This window comes from Paroedura picta, chromosome 1 (genome assembly GCF_049243985.1).
Source record: "Paroedura picta isolate Pp20150507F chromosome 1, Ppicta_v3.0, whole genome shotgun sequence".
Lineage (NCBI taxonomy): Eukaryota > Metazoa > Chordata > Lepidosauria > Squamata > Gekkonidae > Paroedura > Paroedura picta.
In genome coordinates, this window is record NC_135369.1 from 163,520,859 (window position 1) to 163,539,326 (window position 18,468).

Consider the following 18,468-nt stretch of genomic DNA (forward strand, 5'->3'; position numbering starts at 1 on the left):
TCAATCCTTGTAGTATCTACTCTGAAGTTACATCTAACAGATGTGGGTTATGTCTTATATGTTATCTGCCTTCCTTGCACCTTCCGACAGATTTATGTGTGATGATGTGGACTTCAACCTGCGTGCCCACAGTGCGGGGCTACTCATCTGTCAGTTCAATCGATTCAGTGTTATGAAGAAGCAAATTGCACTAGGTGGGCAAAGGTCCTTCCATATTAAGTCAAAGGTAAGACTTGGCGACTGTATTGGATTGCTACTGTTGACAAAGCGGCGTGCATTTCTTGAGGTTGAGCAGTGATGGTACCTGACATGACCTGTATTTAGGGACAGGCTATTTGGACCATCTAATCCAGGCTTCCTCAACCAGAGTTTCATAAAACCCTGGGGTTTCTTGGTGGCCCTGGAAGGGTTTCCTGAATGGGTGGGAATTCGTTAATTTTAGTATATTTTTTAAAAATTTGTTATATCAGGTGAGATGACCATATATGGTCATGTCGACCCACCTTCCTCCTCCCAAAATGGCCAATGATGCACCTGGAGGGGGTGGGCAGGGGAGGGGCTCTGGGTGGGCGTGTCCACAACTATCTTCCTAGCCATATTCTGCATGATCCCACCACTTCTGGGGTTTCTCAAAGAATGTTTCAGGGCTTTCTCAGTGGTAAAAACGTAGAGAAAGGCTGATCTAATCTATTATTTAAGAGACATTAGAGTGCTGTGTTCAGCGTCATCCCAATCTGGGTTTCCCAATAAAAACAGCAGCCTCGTGGCAAGTTCTTTTTCTTCAGGCAATAATATTTGCGTATGTTGTTTTCCCCGCCCCCACTAGCAGAGCCCAGCGATCCATAGTGGGAAAACAATATGGATATGTGTAATGTCTGGCTTAAAACACTACAGGGACAAGTGGAGAACTCAACACAGGGCTGCTATTTTCAGTAGATCTATAGCAAGCAGAAGGCGTAGTTCTACCTTCAGAATTCACATTGAGGCTAACATTTGTGCTCAAATCATGGAAGCGCCCCTTTTCAGTTGCCTTTCTAGAGGCTTTAAACAGCTGAAGCAAATTTCCCAGTAAGCCTCTACCCCTTCTGTGGAAAGTGTGAGATTCAAAGACTGGCAAACGGAATTGATACAATCTCAAGGAAAGCAGGGAGGTTTGCAGGACCACAGGACCATGTGTCTGATTCCCTTGATGGTCTCACCATTCAGATCAAAACCGTGCCCACCCATGAGAGGTGTAATGTTTCTGAGGGAACCAGCTTTGTTGCTGTTAGTTGCGAAGTCATGTCCGACTCATCGTGACCCCATGGACAATGATCCTCCAGGAACCAGCAGAATTGCCTAAAAACCTCTCTAAAAGGGTAACCCACCCAAATGCTGAATGGCATCTTGTGAACCCTATCCAACCCCACCGAGCCCTCCCCTCACCAGTCTTGGATACAGTGTACTGTGAATGTACTAAAGGTACATTCGGCATTTGGTAAACATAATTTCCCCTGATGTACTGAAAAACAGCCATGATCCCATCAGCGAATTCACACTCTATTTGTGTCAGGGGTGGCTTTGTCAATAATATGGGCTTATCTAACAATGCTAAATAGATTAGGTCGTTGATGTTGTTTCACAAGAGATTGGCAGCCATTTTGAGGTTGCTAGGCAACCTTGAACGCCAAGAGGGGCTGGGCGAGAAGGAAGCGGGAGAAATGTGAGGGGAAGGAGATGGGGATGAACAGGAGGTGGGGAAAGAACAGAGGCTAAAGCAAATGGGGAGCTTGTTAACAGGAGAAAGGCTGGAAGAAGGGGGAAAAGCATGGGGAGGAGGGCTGGTGCGGGGTGGGAGGATTTCCCCTCTCCCATGAGGGCCAGACTAGATGTTAGGGCTGTGATACTTCTACCCCAATGCCTGACAGGTTGCATTCACTCCGCACTCAGGCAAACAGCCCTCAAGCAAACGAGAGAGGTGTAGTCCTGCTAAGATGCTAGAGGGGAAGTTTGTTGATAAAGGAATTCACTTGTCATAGCAAGTGTCCTTCCCTGCTCCCCAACCCCCATTTAAGTGGGGTCTTAAGCGAGGCCTTTCCCTCAGGTGGACTGCCACCACTTCCTAATCCCTGTACTTGCCCCTAATTTGCGGGGAGAGAAGCATCCAGATAAGGCTGTTTCAGTAATGTGAGCAACACCAACATGCATTAGTTAGGAATCAAGGCGATTGCTTTTTCTTAAGTAATACAGCTTTATTCTATTAGCAGGACTACACCTCTGTAGAGTAAATACAGATTACAAGACTAGGATACGCATTAAGAAAAGAAATTAAACGTGGAGCACTGCTGACCTGCTTGGAGCTTACAGATCCTGAGCGTCTGATTTTTCCTTCCCATTGAGAGAATCCAGTGAATGTATGGGGATGTTGTTCTTTGCAAGGGTCACACTTTCCCTGCGGTCACATATACCTGCACAGAAGGGACAGCTCCTTTTCAGGTCTCCCACATTTGTAGCAAGGCGTTAACCAGTCTGTCTCAAACCAGTAGAGCAGTGCTAGCATATCTGAGATCCCATGCTTTCACTTCCAGCTGGGAAACTATGTCTATTCAGCAGGACAAGCTACAAACATTGGTTCGTCTCCACAACTGTAATCCTCATGCAGCCCTTATCAGTGATCACTGTTTCCCTGGGTCTGACCTGTGGATTCCACCATCATTTTGGAGCTTAACTGGGACAATGTAAAGATGCTGTGAGGTCCACAGGACAGTGGGACTAGTTGCCCTTGTCCTCCCCCCCCCCCAATGTGTCTTTTCAAGTAACAAAACAGAGCCCACTCTGACCATTTTAGCATGTGAAGAGACATGGGAGGGGACAAGTCTTCTGGCTCCCCTATTCTGCAGGAGCCTTTTTATAGGTCATCTGCTGGTCAGACACATGAATGCTGAAACTTTTCATTTGATCCTCGGTCTTTGTGGTTCACCAGCTGGTAAAACCGGATCTTTAGGATTCTTCATTTTATGTCATTTTCAGAAACATCTCTGTGTTCATATAAGAAACTCAGGTCCAAGGGGCCCCAGCCACTGTAGCCAGGCCAGTACTGCATCATGTTATTGAAGCCCTTTGAAGTTATTTTGAATTCCATTTGTATTGTAGATATGTGAGGGTTGGATCATGAACATTAATCTCTATCATGCAGCAATGCTTTCTTTTCAGGTGTCGGATAATCCAGTTTCTATCGCCCCAGCTCAGTACATCTGTGCTCCTGACAGCAAACACACCTTCTTGGCTGCCCCAGCTCAGTTACTACTTGAAAAATACCTCCAGTATCACAGCCATCGCTTCTTCCCTCTCTCGCTGAAGAATTACTGCCATCCAGTGCTGTCTGTAGACTGCTACCTTAATTTAGGACCACAGGTAATCAGCCTCAGGAACTTAAAAATGGCCTCTGTCCTTAGCTTAGGGGCTTCTCCTTTAAGGCAAGCTTGTCACATGGTCACCTTTGGCCAATCAGGGTGTCTGTACCACGGAGGTTCAAAACAGCCTGCTTTCTCAATCCGAATCTTAAAATATTGAGGTTTAAAAGCACTCTAAGATATCACACAATAAAGGTAGGGTCACTCCGGATCAATCCCTCCGGATCAATCCCTCGCCCCAAATCAAAATGGAAATCGCATTCTGTGTAGACGGCAGGGATTGAATCGACCTGGGATTGGAATAAAAGCTCTGTGCAGTTTGCACCTAGGATAGTGTTGATAATGTGGATTTGAAACCAGGGCCTAGCCTGCACACAAAGGATAATGCACTTTCAGTGTGCTTTGGCAGCTGGATTTTCCAGTGCAGAACAGGAAAATCTACTTCTAAAGTGAATTGAAAGTGCATTATCTATTGTGTGCAGAATAGGCCCAGGGCCTATTCTGCATAAAGCACTTTCAATGCACTTTAGCAGTAGATTTTCCTGTTCCTCACAGGAAAATCCAGCTGCCAAAGCACATTGAAAGTGCATTGTCCTATGTGTGCGGAGTGGGTGTCCCCAGACCAACACTCTCAACTCTACCCTTGATCTTTGCAGCCACTGTAAAAATAGGTTGTTTTATTCCTCTGTGGACGACTCCCTCCACCAACACAGAATTTTAATTGGCAAAGCGCATGTTTGAAAGTGAGAAAGTGCCAGAAGAACGGAAGGCAGTTGTTGTGCCTCCGCAGAGACAGGGAGCTAATTGCAGGGGAACGAATTCCCGTTGTGTTGCTGAAATGAACCTTGATGCTCTGAACCACAGCATTAATTTCATGGCGCATGGGAAAGAGCCATTCGTTGCATTGGCAGAAGGACATTTGTTTTTCGCCGTGACAAACCTTCCAGTGGTTTGCCTTCCTTATAAACATATCCCACATCTAGCAAAATGTGAAACAGCAGGAGGTGATCCAACGTGGCAGGATTTTATGCTAAACTATATTGTGCTTTGAACTGAGGAAAACAACCCCTAAATTGATTTCTCCCTCCCCCCCCCTCCCGCGATCAGATTGCTATTTGCTATGTCAGCTCCCGACCTCATTCTCTGAATGTCAGCTGCTCCGAGATGGTGTTCAGTGGACTCTTGCTATACCTCTGTGATTCCTTTGTGGTCGCCAGCTTCTTGAAGAAGTTTCATTTTCTGAAAGGTAAGGTGGCCAAAGCAGCTCAGTTCTCAAATCATAAAATATACATATGGCAGTCTCATTACAGAGGTAGTTTAAGAATGGTCCTAGACCTTGTGAGAAAAGGGAGTCATGAGAGCAGAGTGGGTTTAGTGTAGAGGAAAAAGGTCTGCTCAGAAGGGCAGTAGGATGGAGTGACGTATTTACCCAATTGTTGGCTCTGCAGTGGGAGATTCCCTAGTCAAAATGTCAACAAGAACTTGGCAGAGTCCCAAAGATAATTCATAATGTTTTATACTACAAAGGGAGTACATTTAATAAACATAATTATTTTGCTGTCTAGAAAAGAAGAGTGATAGGAAACTTTTGGCACATTTGGGCAGAAGGTAGATCATGGGCTAATTTCTGGTGGACTGTGTAGCATGCTGTGATTTCTGGGATTCTCGCAAGAAGTGCTGCAGTAGCTGAACATTTCTGCTTATCATAGCATTTTCTCCTGGCAGGATATTTGTCAATTTAAATGATTAATTTAATGGACCAGTGGTGGGAGTTTTTTCATTCATTCATTCATTCATTCATTCATTCATTCATTCATTCATTCATTCATTCATTCATTCATTCATTCATTCATTCATTCATTCATTCATACACTGCCCTCCCCTGAGGCTCAGGGCAGTTTACAGAAAACAATGCCTGGAACTCAGCTTTTCACAATAACAATAACATTAACATTAAACTATAACAGAGGTAACAGAGTATAACAATGCAAAGAGGTCCAGAGCAGAACGCATGGGTGGATTTTCTGGGAGGAAGGAAGCAGGGGCCCTGTAGAAGTTGCTGGTCATCTGGTCTCAACCAAATGCCTGGTGGAAGAGATCCCTTTTGTAGGCCCTGCAGAACTGTTTTAGCTCCCTCAGGGCCCTGATTCTGTCTTGCTGGCTATATCACTTGATTATATTATAATGAATGATGATGGTCATACAAGGGATTGAGAGTGATGGTCATACAAGGGATTGTTGGCCCTTTCTGCTGCAGCCTCCCTAAACATCTGAAAAGACCATGGCCAAAGGTCAGAGAACCCCTAGCAACATTTGGGATGTGGCATAGAGTCTGGGATGCAGCAAGAATCAGCAGAAGCTGGTTGTGCCATGAAGTCTTCCATTCCTGTCAAAGGGGGGTAACAGGTGGAACCCCACTGACTGATTTTTTCACCTCTGTAGCTTTTGCTATTATAAAGCATTTTGTATACCAACATCCAGAAATACCTGGCGTAAATAGCCCAGGCTAGCCTGGTACGTTAGATCTCAAAAGCTAAGCAGGGCCAACCCTGTCTAGTATCCGGATGGGAGACTTCCAAGGATTGGGATGGAGTTCCTCCAAGAAACACTAGGGGGTCATAGTGTGGAGGCAGGAATGGCAGACCACCTCCAAATATCCCTTGCCTGGCTGCCAAGCAATCCTCAGATTTCTTGGCTCCACCATACAACAAACAAAAGAAATCTACCGTCAAGGATTCTCGCCCCTTATGTGGAACATCTACATAAGAGGTGAGAATCCTTGTCCCCTGCCCACTCGCCCTCTCAGAGACCCAGACTCTGTCCCTCCCCCCACTCCCCAGTCCTTTCCCCTCCTTACCTTTGTGGCTCCTGGGTGCCAGTTTTCTGGGGCTGCTCCTGCTCTCCGGAGGGTGGGAGTGGCCTTGAAGACTGGTGGCCCAGCACTGAGGCTCGCTTGTTGCAGCCATTGGCGAGAGTCTCCCGAGGCCACTCCTGCTCCTCAGAGGGCGGAAGCAGCCTCGGAAGACTGCAGCGGTGGTGACACCAGAACAACAAGCAGGCCTCTGTGCTGGGCCTCCCTGCTCTGGTACTGCTGCCGCCACACTCCTTAAGGCGGGACAACAGATATCATGTCCGTTATCATTTCCATTATAGGGACCACGCCAGTAGATGTTCCACATCAATAATCCAGAAGCAAATATATGAAAGTTGCCAATAAAAATGATAATAACAAGAACAACAACTTCCACAGGTGCTACCTTATGTGTAATTTGCCAAGACAGGAATTCCCTACGGCAAACCGTCGTCCGACTGGAACTGGAAGACGAGTGGCAGTTTCGACTGAGAGATGAGTTCCAAACAGCCAACGCCAAAGAAGACAAGCCCCTCTTTTTTCTGACTGGACGACATATTTGATCAAGGGATCAGATGACGCGATCAGAGGTGTCTCTGCGGCACATACAAAACTCTTGGTCAAAAAAAAAGAACTGAACTGTGCACACCAAGTTGCAAGAAGGGCTGTCATGTAGACAAAAAAAAACCCCCGACTTAGGTCATTTTGAGATATCTGTATTAATATTATATTTTATTTGACCAATTTTATGTTTATAATTGCATACAGTGTTAGTAGCTTTTGTAATTTAATGGATTTGGGAAAGTAACTCTTGTATATTGGCAGAAATACTGGGTTACCGCTTCAGTAGGATTGAACTGTTGTTTTTGTTGTATATATTACACAAATTGTTTCAAAACTGTGGTATAGTTCCGAAATAGAGAATTTAGAAGTAGATTTCCTACAGCTATTTTTGGTTTATCTAGAGCCAGCATCTCAATGTTATATATTTTTAGTATATTATCTCTGATTAATTAATATAGCTATTTTGAACTTTGGGCTAAGAACTAAAGGCAACATTTATGGAAATGTTCTCCTGCACAAGTAGCCCATGAATGAGAGATATGCAAGGTCATGGTAACATACGTTCCTTTCAACATGGCATGCCCAGGAGGAGCTTCCTGTGTGTTCTGCCCTATATTGCTGTTGCAATCTAAACTACTTTCCCACCCTAAACTCAGTGGCTGCCCTTCATAAAGATGCAGGTTTTTTTTAATGTTGAAATGTAATTAGAATAGGGATTCCAATCCCCAGGGGGTATCTGGGGATCCCCTGTAATTATAGCTCATCTCCAGGTGACAGAGATCAGTTCCCCTGGATAAAATGGCTGCTTTGGAGGGTGGACTCTATAGCATTATACTCCACTGAGGTCCCTCTACACCCCAAATCCTGCCCAATCCCAGCTCCACCCCCAAAGTCTCCAGGTATTCTCCAACCTAGAGCTGGCAACCCTTTCCACAGCAGACACTCTGTGAAGTAGGTGGGGCTGAAAGGACTCTAAGAGAACTGTGCTAGGGATGCCAGCCTTAAGGTGGGACTTGCGGATCCCTAGAATTATAGCTCATCTCTAGAATAGAGAGATCAGTTCCCCTTGGAGAAAATGGCTGCCCTCATCTTCAGCTATATCTTTTCATTACTTTGTTTATACTCCACCTTTCTCAACAAGGGGGATCCAAAGCAGGTTCCAGCAGTGTTTTCCATTTCATCCTTATGACCACCCTGTGAGATAAGTTAGGCTGAGAGTATGTGATTGCCCCAGAAACACCTAGTAAGCTTCCATGGGCCTCCTAGTTCAAAGTTCTAACCCAGGCTTTCTCAACTCAGGTTTCATGAAACCCTGGGGCTTCTTGATGGCCCTTGAAGGGTTTCCCAAATGGGAGGGAGATAATTAATTTCTTAATTTTAAAAATTTGTTAAACATTTATCAGGTTAGATGACCAGATATGGTCATGTCAACCGACCCACTCCTTTCCAAAATGGTCTATGATGGCCCTGGAAGGGAAGGGCCCTGGGTGGACATGTACACAGGTATGCTTCCCAACCATATTCTGCGTGATTGCACCATTTCTGGGGTTTCTCGAAGCCTGAAGAATGTTTAAGGGGTTTCTCAATGGTAAAACAGTTGAGAAAGACTGCTCTAACCACTATGCCACCTGGCTTTTGTGGGGTGGCTGCTGAGCTTGTGTGAGTCATGCATGTCATGTGGGATCAAGTTGCCTGGTGGTTGCTGTGAGGCCTGGCCCTGATGAGTTCTCCCTCAAAGGCCCAAACAACCTGGAAAGGGCCCTAACCTTTCCCCTAGGCTTTTACTGACAGAACCAAAGGCTTAAACACTGGGAATACTGTTGCAGTTGCCTAGCAATGGCCACTGAAGGCATCCATTTCTTAAAATTGCAGTCTCCTTTTATTATTTTTTGGGGCAAGGGGGTTAAATGCATCATTTTATTTTTCTTCAGATTTTTCTGCAAACCTGGGACTGAAAAATGATATATCTTGTGTGTTGATGACTTCAGTCACTTTTAAGTGCCCACAGATTTGGCCACATTAAGAATGGGTTGGCCCTCTTCCATTCCCCACAGTCATGAAATTTGCAACCGGATAATTACCTCTGTAATTGGATAATTGTTAAATTATAAAAAAATATTCCTTTTGAAACCCTGATTCAAACTGGTAAAATGGGCTGGAAAGACTTCACCCCATGTTTCAAAGCTTGGAAAAATGCAGCCGAATTCTTGTACCTCATAATGTCCTGCTTTATTTAAAGTTCCCTTCTCTGTAAACTCTAAATATATTCTAATACTGGTTCTTCGATGTACAGCCACCGGTAAATAAACACTGAACTCTGCCTCGTTCTGACTGAACACTGACTGGTTCATCAAGATTTCTTTAAACAGACCCTGGGAATCAGGTTGTAACAGCTGGCTATAAATAGCAAGTGCCATTATATAACTTGATAGAAAGACGGTGTCCTTACGCAGGGAACAGCAGATGTACCAGTGAGGGTTAGTGCAGCGATCTGCATTTCATTTCATTGAGTTATTCTGGCGCTGAGTACCATACAAATCAGAAGAGATTCAGATTAGGAGCATTAATTTTACAATTTGTAAAACAGAGCTGAAAAATTACCCTGAGAATCACAGGAAGGGCATTTCAGCATCTGGAGTTCTGCACTTAATAACCCTGCTGCCTCCTACGGTGAAGCATACTTGAAAGCAACACAGGAAATGATATCCTTATTCAAGTTAGTGGCAATATTGCTCTCTCTGTGAGGGAACTGAAATATGTTACAGGTGGCTGCAGTAGGAGACAAAGCTGAGATGAAAGTAGAGTCGTCAACCTTCAGGTGGGGCCTGAAGTTTTCTTGGGCTTGCAAGCGATCCCCAGACCACAGAGATGAGTTCCCATGAAGAAAATGCCCCCCGCAGAGGGGAGACTCCCCCATGCCTGCTAAACTCCTTCCCCTCCACAAGCTCCTCCCTCCCCTGTTTTTGCCCCCCAGTTTCTAGAATGGGTTTCTGTGCCTGTCCATGAAGAAAAACATTTGGCGCTTAAATAATTGTACTTCCCTAAATTTGTAGAACTGAACTTTGCCAGGCTTTTGAGGCCCCATAGCAAATGGCAAAACAACAATTTTGTTCACTTCTTTCTCACGTCCTAAACATAAGATTATGCCCTAAACTGAAGCTTAATTAGTTCATGCAAGAGATCCAGCTTACTGTCCTGGTTAAGAGTGGTGGCTTCTGGGGAGCTGGGGTTGATTCCCTGCTCTTAAACATACAGCCAGCTGGGTGACCTTGGCCTCGTTACAGCTCTTCTATCAGAGTAGTAATACCAAGGCTCTCTCAGCCCCACCCCCCCTCACAAGGGTGTCTGTTGTAGGGAGAGGAAAGGGAAGCCGACTGTAAGCCGCTCTGAGAGAAAAGCGGCATATAAGAACCAACTCTTCTTCTTCAGTAATCTCACGGCTCTCTCAGCCCCACCCACCTCACAGGGTGTCTGTTGTGGGGGAGAGGAAAGGGAAGGCAATTGTTAGCTGCTTTGAGACTCCTCTGGGTAGTGAAAAGTGGAGTATAAAAACCAACTCCTCCCCCTGCATATGAGGGTAAGTAAAAAAGCTACAAAATCATAGAAATTATTCAACAAAAATATCAAAATGTGAAGCTATTATTTCGCCAATATATCCTCCATCTAGGTCCATGGGGTCTTTCCATCTCTCAAATCCTTCTCCAAAGAATTCCGCACTCTTCAGTTTACACCATGTCCAAGTGGCAGTGTTTTTACTCTTCAGCCCTGTGTTCCTTCTCTTGTCTCTTAACCAAAACAGTAGTGAGGGCATCCTTGAAGAACTCAAATCGTTTTCCTTTTCAGTGTTCTTTGAGTTGTGGGAGCATAAAGAAGTCTGAAGGGGCAAAATCAGGACTGTATGGTGGATGGGGCAAAGTGTCTCAATGAAATTCTCATAGCACAGCCCTTGCTACCCTCGAAGAATTAGGGTGCAACTTTCCTGGCCTTTTTCTCACCAATGCAGTTTTCAGTTCTCTTCAAACTCCTTCATAATAAGCCCCTATATCACCCTGTGTCCATCACATTTTGTTTGGAATAAAGGTTTTGTTTGGAATAAACCTGTGCATGTATGAACTGGAACCCTCGTAGCCATCCTGTTTGGCTGACCCTTGTCTGCACTGCCGGAAGTGTGTGCTTGAATACATGGCTACACAGTTGAGATCTCGCAGCCAGCTGTGGTTGGGAGTAGACTGTCGGGGTGTGAGTCGTTTGCCTGCTTCCTTTTCCATGTGAGACCTAAAAAGGAAAAGGGAATTGATTTCAGAGCTGGCATATGTAGAGCACATCCACTGGGCCTTCACCTCCTAAATATTCAAAGCTGTCAGGTGCACCATTTTCTAATCTTCTTATGCTTTGTGCTCTGCGTGTACGAATCTGCTGGAGGTTTCCAGCCCAAGGCAGGTTCACGTGGCCTCGACCAGGGCCAGAGCCTTTTCGGTCCTGACGTCCACCTGGTGGAACGAGCCCCCTGGGAGAGCCACAAACCCTGTTGGAACGTTCTCGGTTCCACAGGGCCTGCAAAAGGGAGTTCTGCCAGGTTTTTGGTTGAGGCCAGGGCATGGAATATCAGGCTCCTCCTGAGATGGTTTTCCTGAGGCATTGGTATTGGTATTAGAAGTCTGTTGAAAGGGGGGAGTGAGAGAGGGGAGGCGGGAGAGTTGTCGCCATCATGGGGTGGTTTAACTGGGGTGTTAGTTACTATAAGAAGAAGAGAAGAAGAAGAGTTGGTTCTTATATGCCGCTTTTCCCTACCTGAAGGAGGCTCAAAGTGGCTTACAGTCGCCTTCCCTTTCCTCTCCCCACAACAGACACCCTGTGAGGTGGGTGAGGCTGAGAGAGCCCTGATATCACTGCTCGGTCAGAACAACTTTATCAGTGCTGTGGCGAGCCCTAGGTCACCCAGCTGGCTGCATGTGGGGGAGTGAAGAATCGAACCCGGCATGCTAGATTAGAATTCTGCACTCCTAACCACCACACCAAACTGGCTCTCGGTTTGATTAAAACTGGAGTTTTAATCACTGCTTTATGGGCTTTTATGGTGGGAAGATTCTTTTAAACCTCCACAACCACTTGGGAGTGGTGGTATAGAAACGGAAATATCAAATAAAATTGAAATTGAAAAATGATCAGAAAACTGGGATTGGATGACAGTCCTGTCAGCATACACCTGGCAGCAAATCCGGTGTTGTTGCTATGTAATGTGTGTGTGAAAAAGCTCATTGTGAAACAAGCTATTCATTTTGTCTAAAGAAAAGCAGAAAACGATCTTGTCCTCCTTAAGCATAACTATTTGGATTGTCTAATCGAAACACCTCTTGTGGGTATCTGTTTTCCCTGCGTGGAAATGCCTCTGCTGTCAGGAAAGCTTATGACTTAACCGGGATACTTGAGGAGTCAGTTGCAAAGCAAGAGTGTACACTGGCCTATTGAGCTCATGTTTCTCGTCCTGGCCGAGATTCCGAGAACCTGAGCAGGCTAAATTAGCAAGCCAACATGATCGCTGAGAAATTATTTTCTCTCGATCTTTGTTGTCAACAACTTATTACTTTAAGGCAGCATTTTTGTTCCTGACGGAAGCTTAGGGTTGTGTTAACAACACCCCTGGCAGCACAGTTCTCGGGCTATGGAGGAAAGGGCCCATCTCAAGATGCCCTCAGAAGACACTGAGTCACCTTGGTCCTGGGTAAGGCCTCCTGAATGACAAAAAATGATTAAGTAGGAGAGGTTTACAAAAGCAGTTCCTCTGGGCCAAGCTTGGTTTTCTGCCTCCGTTTGTTTACTTGGCTACCCATTGTTGTCGTTTTTTTGATAAAATAGTTTTAAGCATGAGGGAAGCATTAATCTTATTTTAACATCATGAACTACCTGTTGGATGCAGCTGTGGGAGGAAAGTTGTGTGTGTTTTCTCTTGTGTCTTTGATGCTGTTCTTCAGGGAGAGGCTTACGTCCGAGGATATGTCCCGGAAATTGGGATGTCCCGGAACAGAACGTGGCTGAAGAAGAGAGACCTTCTGGTCATATCTGGACTGAAATCATGCTGGATTTCACTTGCCTGAAAGCTCAGGGAGATATTAAGGGATGAACTCTGCAGTTGTAAACACAGAGGTGCATACACTTGATGTGCTATGCCTCTGAGAACTGCAATTCTGTGTGTACCTTTTTTAAAAAGAGCTGTAAGAATATAATTTGGATCCCATCATCCAACTTAACTCAAATTCATCTCTTATAAACCTTTTTCGGGAAGGAGTGTTGCCGAAATGGATCTAAAATGGATACGTGCATGCCTACCGAAATTGCTGTTATTCCTTGGGACTGCTGGCTCCTATTGGTATGTGAAGAGAGTAAAGTTCTCTGCATTTCTGATTGGTAATGTGCATAAGAGACACTGGCTGATGTAGTACAGCTCAGTATGAGTATGCAGATCTGATGGGGCAGCATAGATAGGTATGCATGAGAGCCCATGTCATGGGCATTGATGAAGGGAGGGTTGATACGGAATATTTTGGAGTCCCGTGTTTGCATCTTGATGACAATTACTGTGTGCGTGTGTGAGCACAAAGGGTCACTGGAGCAAGGGGGTGGGGTGGGATTAGAGCTTAACAACGCCGCTTTAAGCAGAGTTACACCCTAGCATTACATCCTTCAACAGAAGCCAGTGGATTTAAAAGCATGTAACTTTGTTTAAGGTGGCACTTTAAGGCTCTTCCTCCTAAGAGAAAAGAGCGATACAGAAATAAATGTTAAAATATTATAAATTTCGGGATATGATAGGTAGTTCTAGGATGCCAGAAGCTGGGCTGGTTCTGCACTTACTTTGTTTTTTCCGTTGTAGATCTTGCTAAATTCAGATAGATTTGAACTCAGGTCTTCCTCTATTCCCCCCCTCCCCCCCAATTGAAACAGAAAGTGGGGAAAAATAAGCATGTTAGTGCCAGCAAAAGGAAACAAGATCAGGAAATGGTTACTAGTTTAAGGAAGGATTACAGAGCGGATAAATGGAAGAGGGAGAAATAAGCCTCATTCTTGTTCATAGAATGGAATATACATGGAAACACAATTTTTAAAAAATAAAATGATCTATTCTCTCAGTCAAGGGCTTGATGGGTCAGTTTATCTTGGAGCTCTTTCAGCCTCACCTACCTCACAGGGTGTCTGTTGTGGAGGTGGAGGGCACTTCCTGGCTGAGGGCTGCCTCCTGATTGGGGCTGAACTACCAAAGCGGGCCATTCCTGGATAAGGACCATCACTTACTCATGAGTATACATTCCCAGGGCAGAAGCATTTCCTCATCACCCTGGATCACAGAGGGCTGGCAGGGGGCTGTTTCTGGGTCTTCTGTAGCCTCCCACCTCCAGAAGGATTGCAGAGGCTGCCCCAGCTCCCCCCCCCCATGTCCTCTAAGTTGAAAGAGGTCAGGAGGCCAAGGCAGCTTACTGGCAGCAGGGCATGTTCAGAAGCTGGCTCCTCTTCCACCCAGCAAACTTCTGAAAATGGCAGAAGAGAGCTGATTCCTTATTAAGCCCTTCCTGGCTGAGGGCTACCTCCTGAGTGGGCCTAAACTACATGGGCATGCCATGCCATTCCTGGAAGAGGGCCAATCAGGTAGTGGGTAAACAGTTAGTTTGGGTTTTATAAGGTTTACTGATTATACTGATGACCAGAAAACAGTTTCTATGTCACTCGATAAATGTCGGTATATTTTAAACATAATGGAACATGTCAGATCTGTATCTTTAGGCATATTTGGGTGTTTAGGAAGGCTGCTTCAATTTACTTCTCTTAGACCATTCCAGACCTTATTAGTTCTTGCCAGCCATTTTGGGGATCTCTAGCACTGGTAGCTCACCATATAAATCATGGAGAGTGCTGGAAGCAAAATAGGGATGCCAGCCTCCAGGTGGGGCCTGGGAATCTCTCAGGATTACAGATCATCTCCAGAATACAGAAATCAATTTCTGTAGAGGGTGCTTGGAAGGGTGGACTCTGTGGCCCTGTATCCCACCTTGGTCTCTGACCTCACCAAGCTCCACCCCCAGATCCTCAGGAGTTTCCCTCCTGAAGAGTTTCCCTTTAGGAGTTCCCCATCCCCCCACTTCCCACCTGTGTCCTGGAGGGCATGGCATCCCTAAGGCAACATGGGGTGAGGGTGCTGGACCTGGAAACAGGAAGAACTGGTGTTCAGCTTCAAAAGAAGGAGGGAAATCAATATATGGCCCTCAGGTTGAAAGATTTCCACAGACTATGGCAAGAGATAATGAAATGCATGAAAATTAAGGATATCAGTTTACATGAGGAAGCTTATATGTTTGAGAGATTTTAAAATTCAGAGCAAAGGATTCTTTTGTGAGGAGACCTTTCCTCAAATTCATACAAACATCGGTCCTATTTGAATAGGGTTTTGATAGAGGGTTTTTTTTTTAAGTTTTCTTTTGAGAACAATCTTGGTTATAAAAAGCCTTGGGGATGATATGAAGGTGACACAGTGGAATTTGTAAGTCAGATCAGAATACCTTTATTGGCATAATTACTAAATAGTAAAGCAGTGACTTATACCTATAGAGATAACAATATCCAGGGCCTTTTCGCACAGGGATCTTTGTTGCAAATTGTTTGCGGAATGAAAAATCGCCATTTAAAATAGTGGAATTCGTCGTTATGCATACCTGCCTTTGTAGTGGAATCAGTTGCGTTTTTTAGCGTTTCCCACAGGCTTCCGGTCTCGGCAGAAATCGCTAGAAAGGAAGCGCTATTGCCAAGCTCGTCCCGCCCCTGGCCGTCAAGCAGCCAATGGGCAGCCGTTAGCATGCTCCCAAACAGCCCCTTTCCCTTTAAGAAAGGTTTAAAAAAAAAAAAAAACGACCCATAGCAACGAATCTAGGTAGATTCGTTGCTACGGAGAGACCCATCCAGCTGCCTAATGTGAGCTGTCGTTTGATTGTATGATCGTTTGCATGCTGCCTCGAGTGATAAAAAAAAAATCCCCCCCCCCTCTCACGGGCCCGATTTTCGGCTGGATTTATTTGTAAAAAATAAAGGGACTTTATTTCAGCAAACGGGCTTTTCAGTGGTTTGTGCTTAGTGACTAAAGGTGAAGGACTGAAGCCAGGGAAGCCTCTAAACAGAAAGAGGCTCGCCGGTGCATTTATCCCCGCTCGCTCTGAGAAAAAAAAATGGCGATCGCTTCGCCGGAAGTTTGGAGGAGAGAGCCAGGGGGAGGGACTTTGAAGAACCAGCAACAATGGTAACGCACAGGTCTTTAGCGCTACTGTTGCAGATTGGTTGCAGGAGTGTATCGCTATCCGGAGGGTGAATCCACTTTTCTGGATTCCCCTGAAAGCGCCACAACGAAGCGCTTTTTGCTGATTGGTTTCAGGATTGTTGCAGATTGTCTACGACGTCGTGGGTTATGGCAAATTAGTAGCGTTTCCAAATAGCAACCATTCTGCTACTTTGAAGCCGTGCGAAATGGCCCCCAGAGTACCAACTTTCAAACCAACTACACCTCTAAATTATTTGGTCACTACTTGACTCATTTACAAAAAATTTTCTCCAGAAACTTCTAAGAGAAACAATAACTAATTTATCAGTGGGATGCAGAATTCTACCTGTGGGTATAGAAATAAGAATTAGCAGTTAGCAAAGCAAGGGAGAGTGAGCAGAAGACATTCCTGTCAACAAAAGACTCACACAAACTTGTTTAAGATTGTAAACTTGAAGAACGGGTCCTGCACAAGTCCTCTCTTTGACTGTTCTATAATACCAAGCAAGACACAACTGCAAAGAACAACCTGAGCCAGATTTCTTCCGTGCCAAAAAACGTTCAGGATTTTAAAGAGGCCAGATGATAACCAAGCTTGCAGATGTTTCAGGCTGAAATTCAGACTGGAGCCAGAGGTTTACAGCACACTTTATTCATATCACAGAATGACTGAAACACAATAACATCGCTCAGGTTCAATGCCAGTGCCTCTTACTTGGCCTCTGAATTGGTATTCTTGCCCAGGAGAAAGGCAAAGTTCTTTGGGGTTGAACGAAATATCAGGGTTCAATTACTAAAGGACACAGAGCTGAATCATGTTCTGGGTTTTGCATATCTTTTAGCCCCCAAATAAGTGGTTCTCAACCTTCCTAATGCCACGACCCTTTAATACACTTCCTCCTGTTGTGGTGACCCCCAACCATAAAATTATGTAAGCGTTCTTTCACAGAAATTAAACCAAAACTGGCCAATGGCATGAAGATCCATGGTTCATGATTGTATATAGATTGGTTATAAAATGTATATAAATTGGTGGGCCCCTTCATGAGAAGTGGCAACAATTGTGGTGCCCCCCCCCAGTCCAAGCTGCTCCCCCTGCCACGACCCCTGTGAAAGGGTCGTTCAACCCCAAAGGGGTCCCGACTTCCAGGTTGAGAACCACTGCTCTAAATCACACCCCATCTCATGGAACAGAATTCTTACTTACACAGAAACTGTCCTCCTACAGGATATCCAACAAATGCACACATTATCTCAGTTTCTCAAATAAATTTGAGCCCAATGGCACCTTTAACACCAATGCAGATTTATTCAAGCCATGAGCTTTCATGTGCATTGGCCATTGTCTGAGGAAGTATGCCTGCACATGAAAGCTCACATCCTGAAGAAATCTTTTGGTCTTAAAGATGCCATTGGACTCAAATTTTGTTCTGCTTCAGACCAACATGGCTATCCACTTGAATCTATCTCAGTTTCTGTTAGCAGTGGCCCAGGATATTTTTGGGTGGAAAGAAGAAAAGTGAAAATCCCAGCGTCGTCCCGTAGTAGTAAACATATATAATAATAAATAAAATAATTAACCCAATGGTGCATTCACTGGAATCTCATAATTGGCCACTTTGCCTTGCCTCACAGTAGGCTTGTTTCTGGTTTTCATACTGTCAACTAAGTGTTCCCTTGACCTTGATATCTGCTTTGTATAAACAACTATATCTTGTGCAAGCCATGCTCAGTTTCTTCTAATAAGTCGGTACTTGCTTAGCATGTGAAAAAGGAGCAGTTGTGACATTTTGAGGCCTCAGTAGTTTTTAAGGAGGCCAATACTGTCTACTCAAACTTTAGAGAGATTTTTCAAACCACCTAACTGATCATTTTAACCTGAGATGGGGGTGACCAAACTGCATGCCAAGCAGATACTCTACCAGAGGTCCTCCAGTAATTAAAGCACCCTTCTTTAAACAACTGATTTTGGTACAAATTGCCGTAAAGCATTATTTATGGGCTACCACTGCTTGCATGTTTTTTTCCTCTTCCATCAAACTTTGCCAAACTTAAATGTGGAACTATATAGCCTTGATTATACTTGATCAATGCAGATATACAGCTTGTAACTGGGGCTTGCCTGCAATGTCTTTTTTTAAGACACACCCAAGCCCCGTGGAATTCTACTCAGGCCCTACATGTCTGCTAAGATCTTGCTCAAACGCTTTCATTAATTATAATTAAGACTTGGATGCCAATCTCCAGATGGAACACTGGGACTAAAGAGATCAGTTCTTTTGGAGAAAATGGCTATGTAGGGGGGTGGACTCCATAGCATTGTACAATACTGGGGCCCCTCCCCACCCCAAACCCCACCCACT

The 18,468-nt window shown here is 44.8% G+C and overlaps 1 protein-coding gene across 10 annotated transcripts in view; it reads left to right on the top strand.

Moving 5' to 3' along the window:
* GREB1 (growth regulating estrogen receptor binding 1) overlaps positions 1 to 9,143 on the top strand; it is a 122,574-nt gene extending 113,431 nt beyond the window's left edge. For 8 of the 10 annotated variants that reach the window (XM_077310879.1, XM_077310887.1, XM_077310836.1 and 5 more), the window contains 4 exons: positions 91 to 226; positions 3,193 to 3,393; positions 4,500 to 4,638; positions 6,643 to 9,143. In XM_077310879.1, the coding sequence (XP_077166994.1) occupies positions 91 to 226; positions 3,193 to 3,393; positions 4,500 to 4,638; positions 6,643 to 6,806 (640 nt within the window). In that variant the 3' untranslated portion in view covers positions 6,807 to 9,143. Of the gene's footprint in view, positions 1 to 90; positions 227 to 3,192; positions 3,394 to 4,499; positions 4,639 to 6,545 lie in introns of all 10 variants that reach the window. The other 2 variants (XM_077310870.1, XM_077310905.1) reach the window with 2 other exon arrangements.
* Positions 9,144 to 18,468: the final 9,325 nt, after the last annotated feature.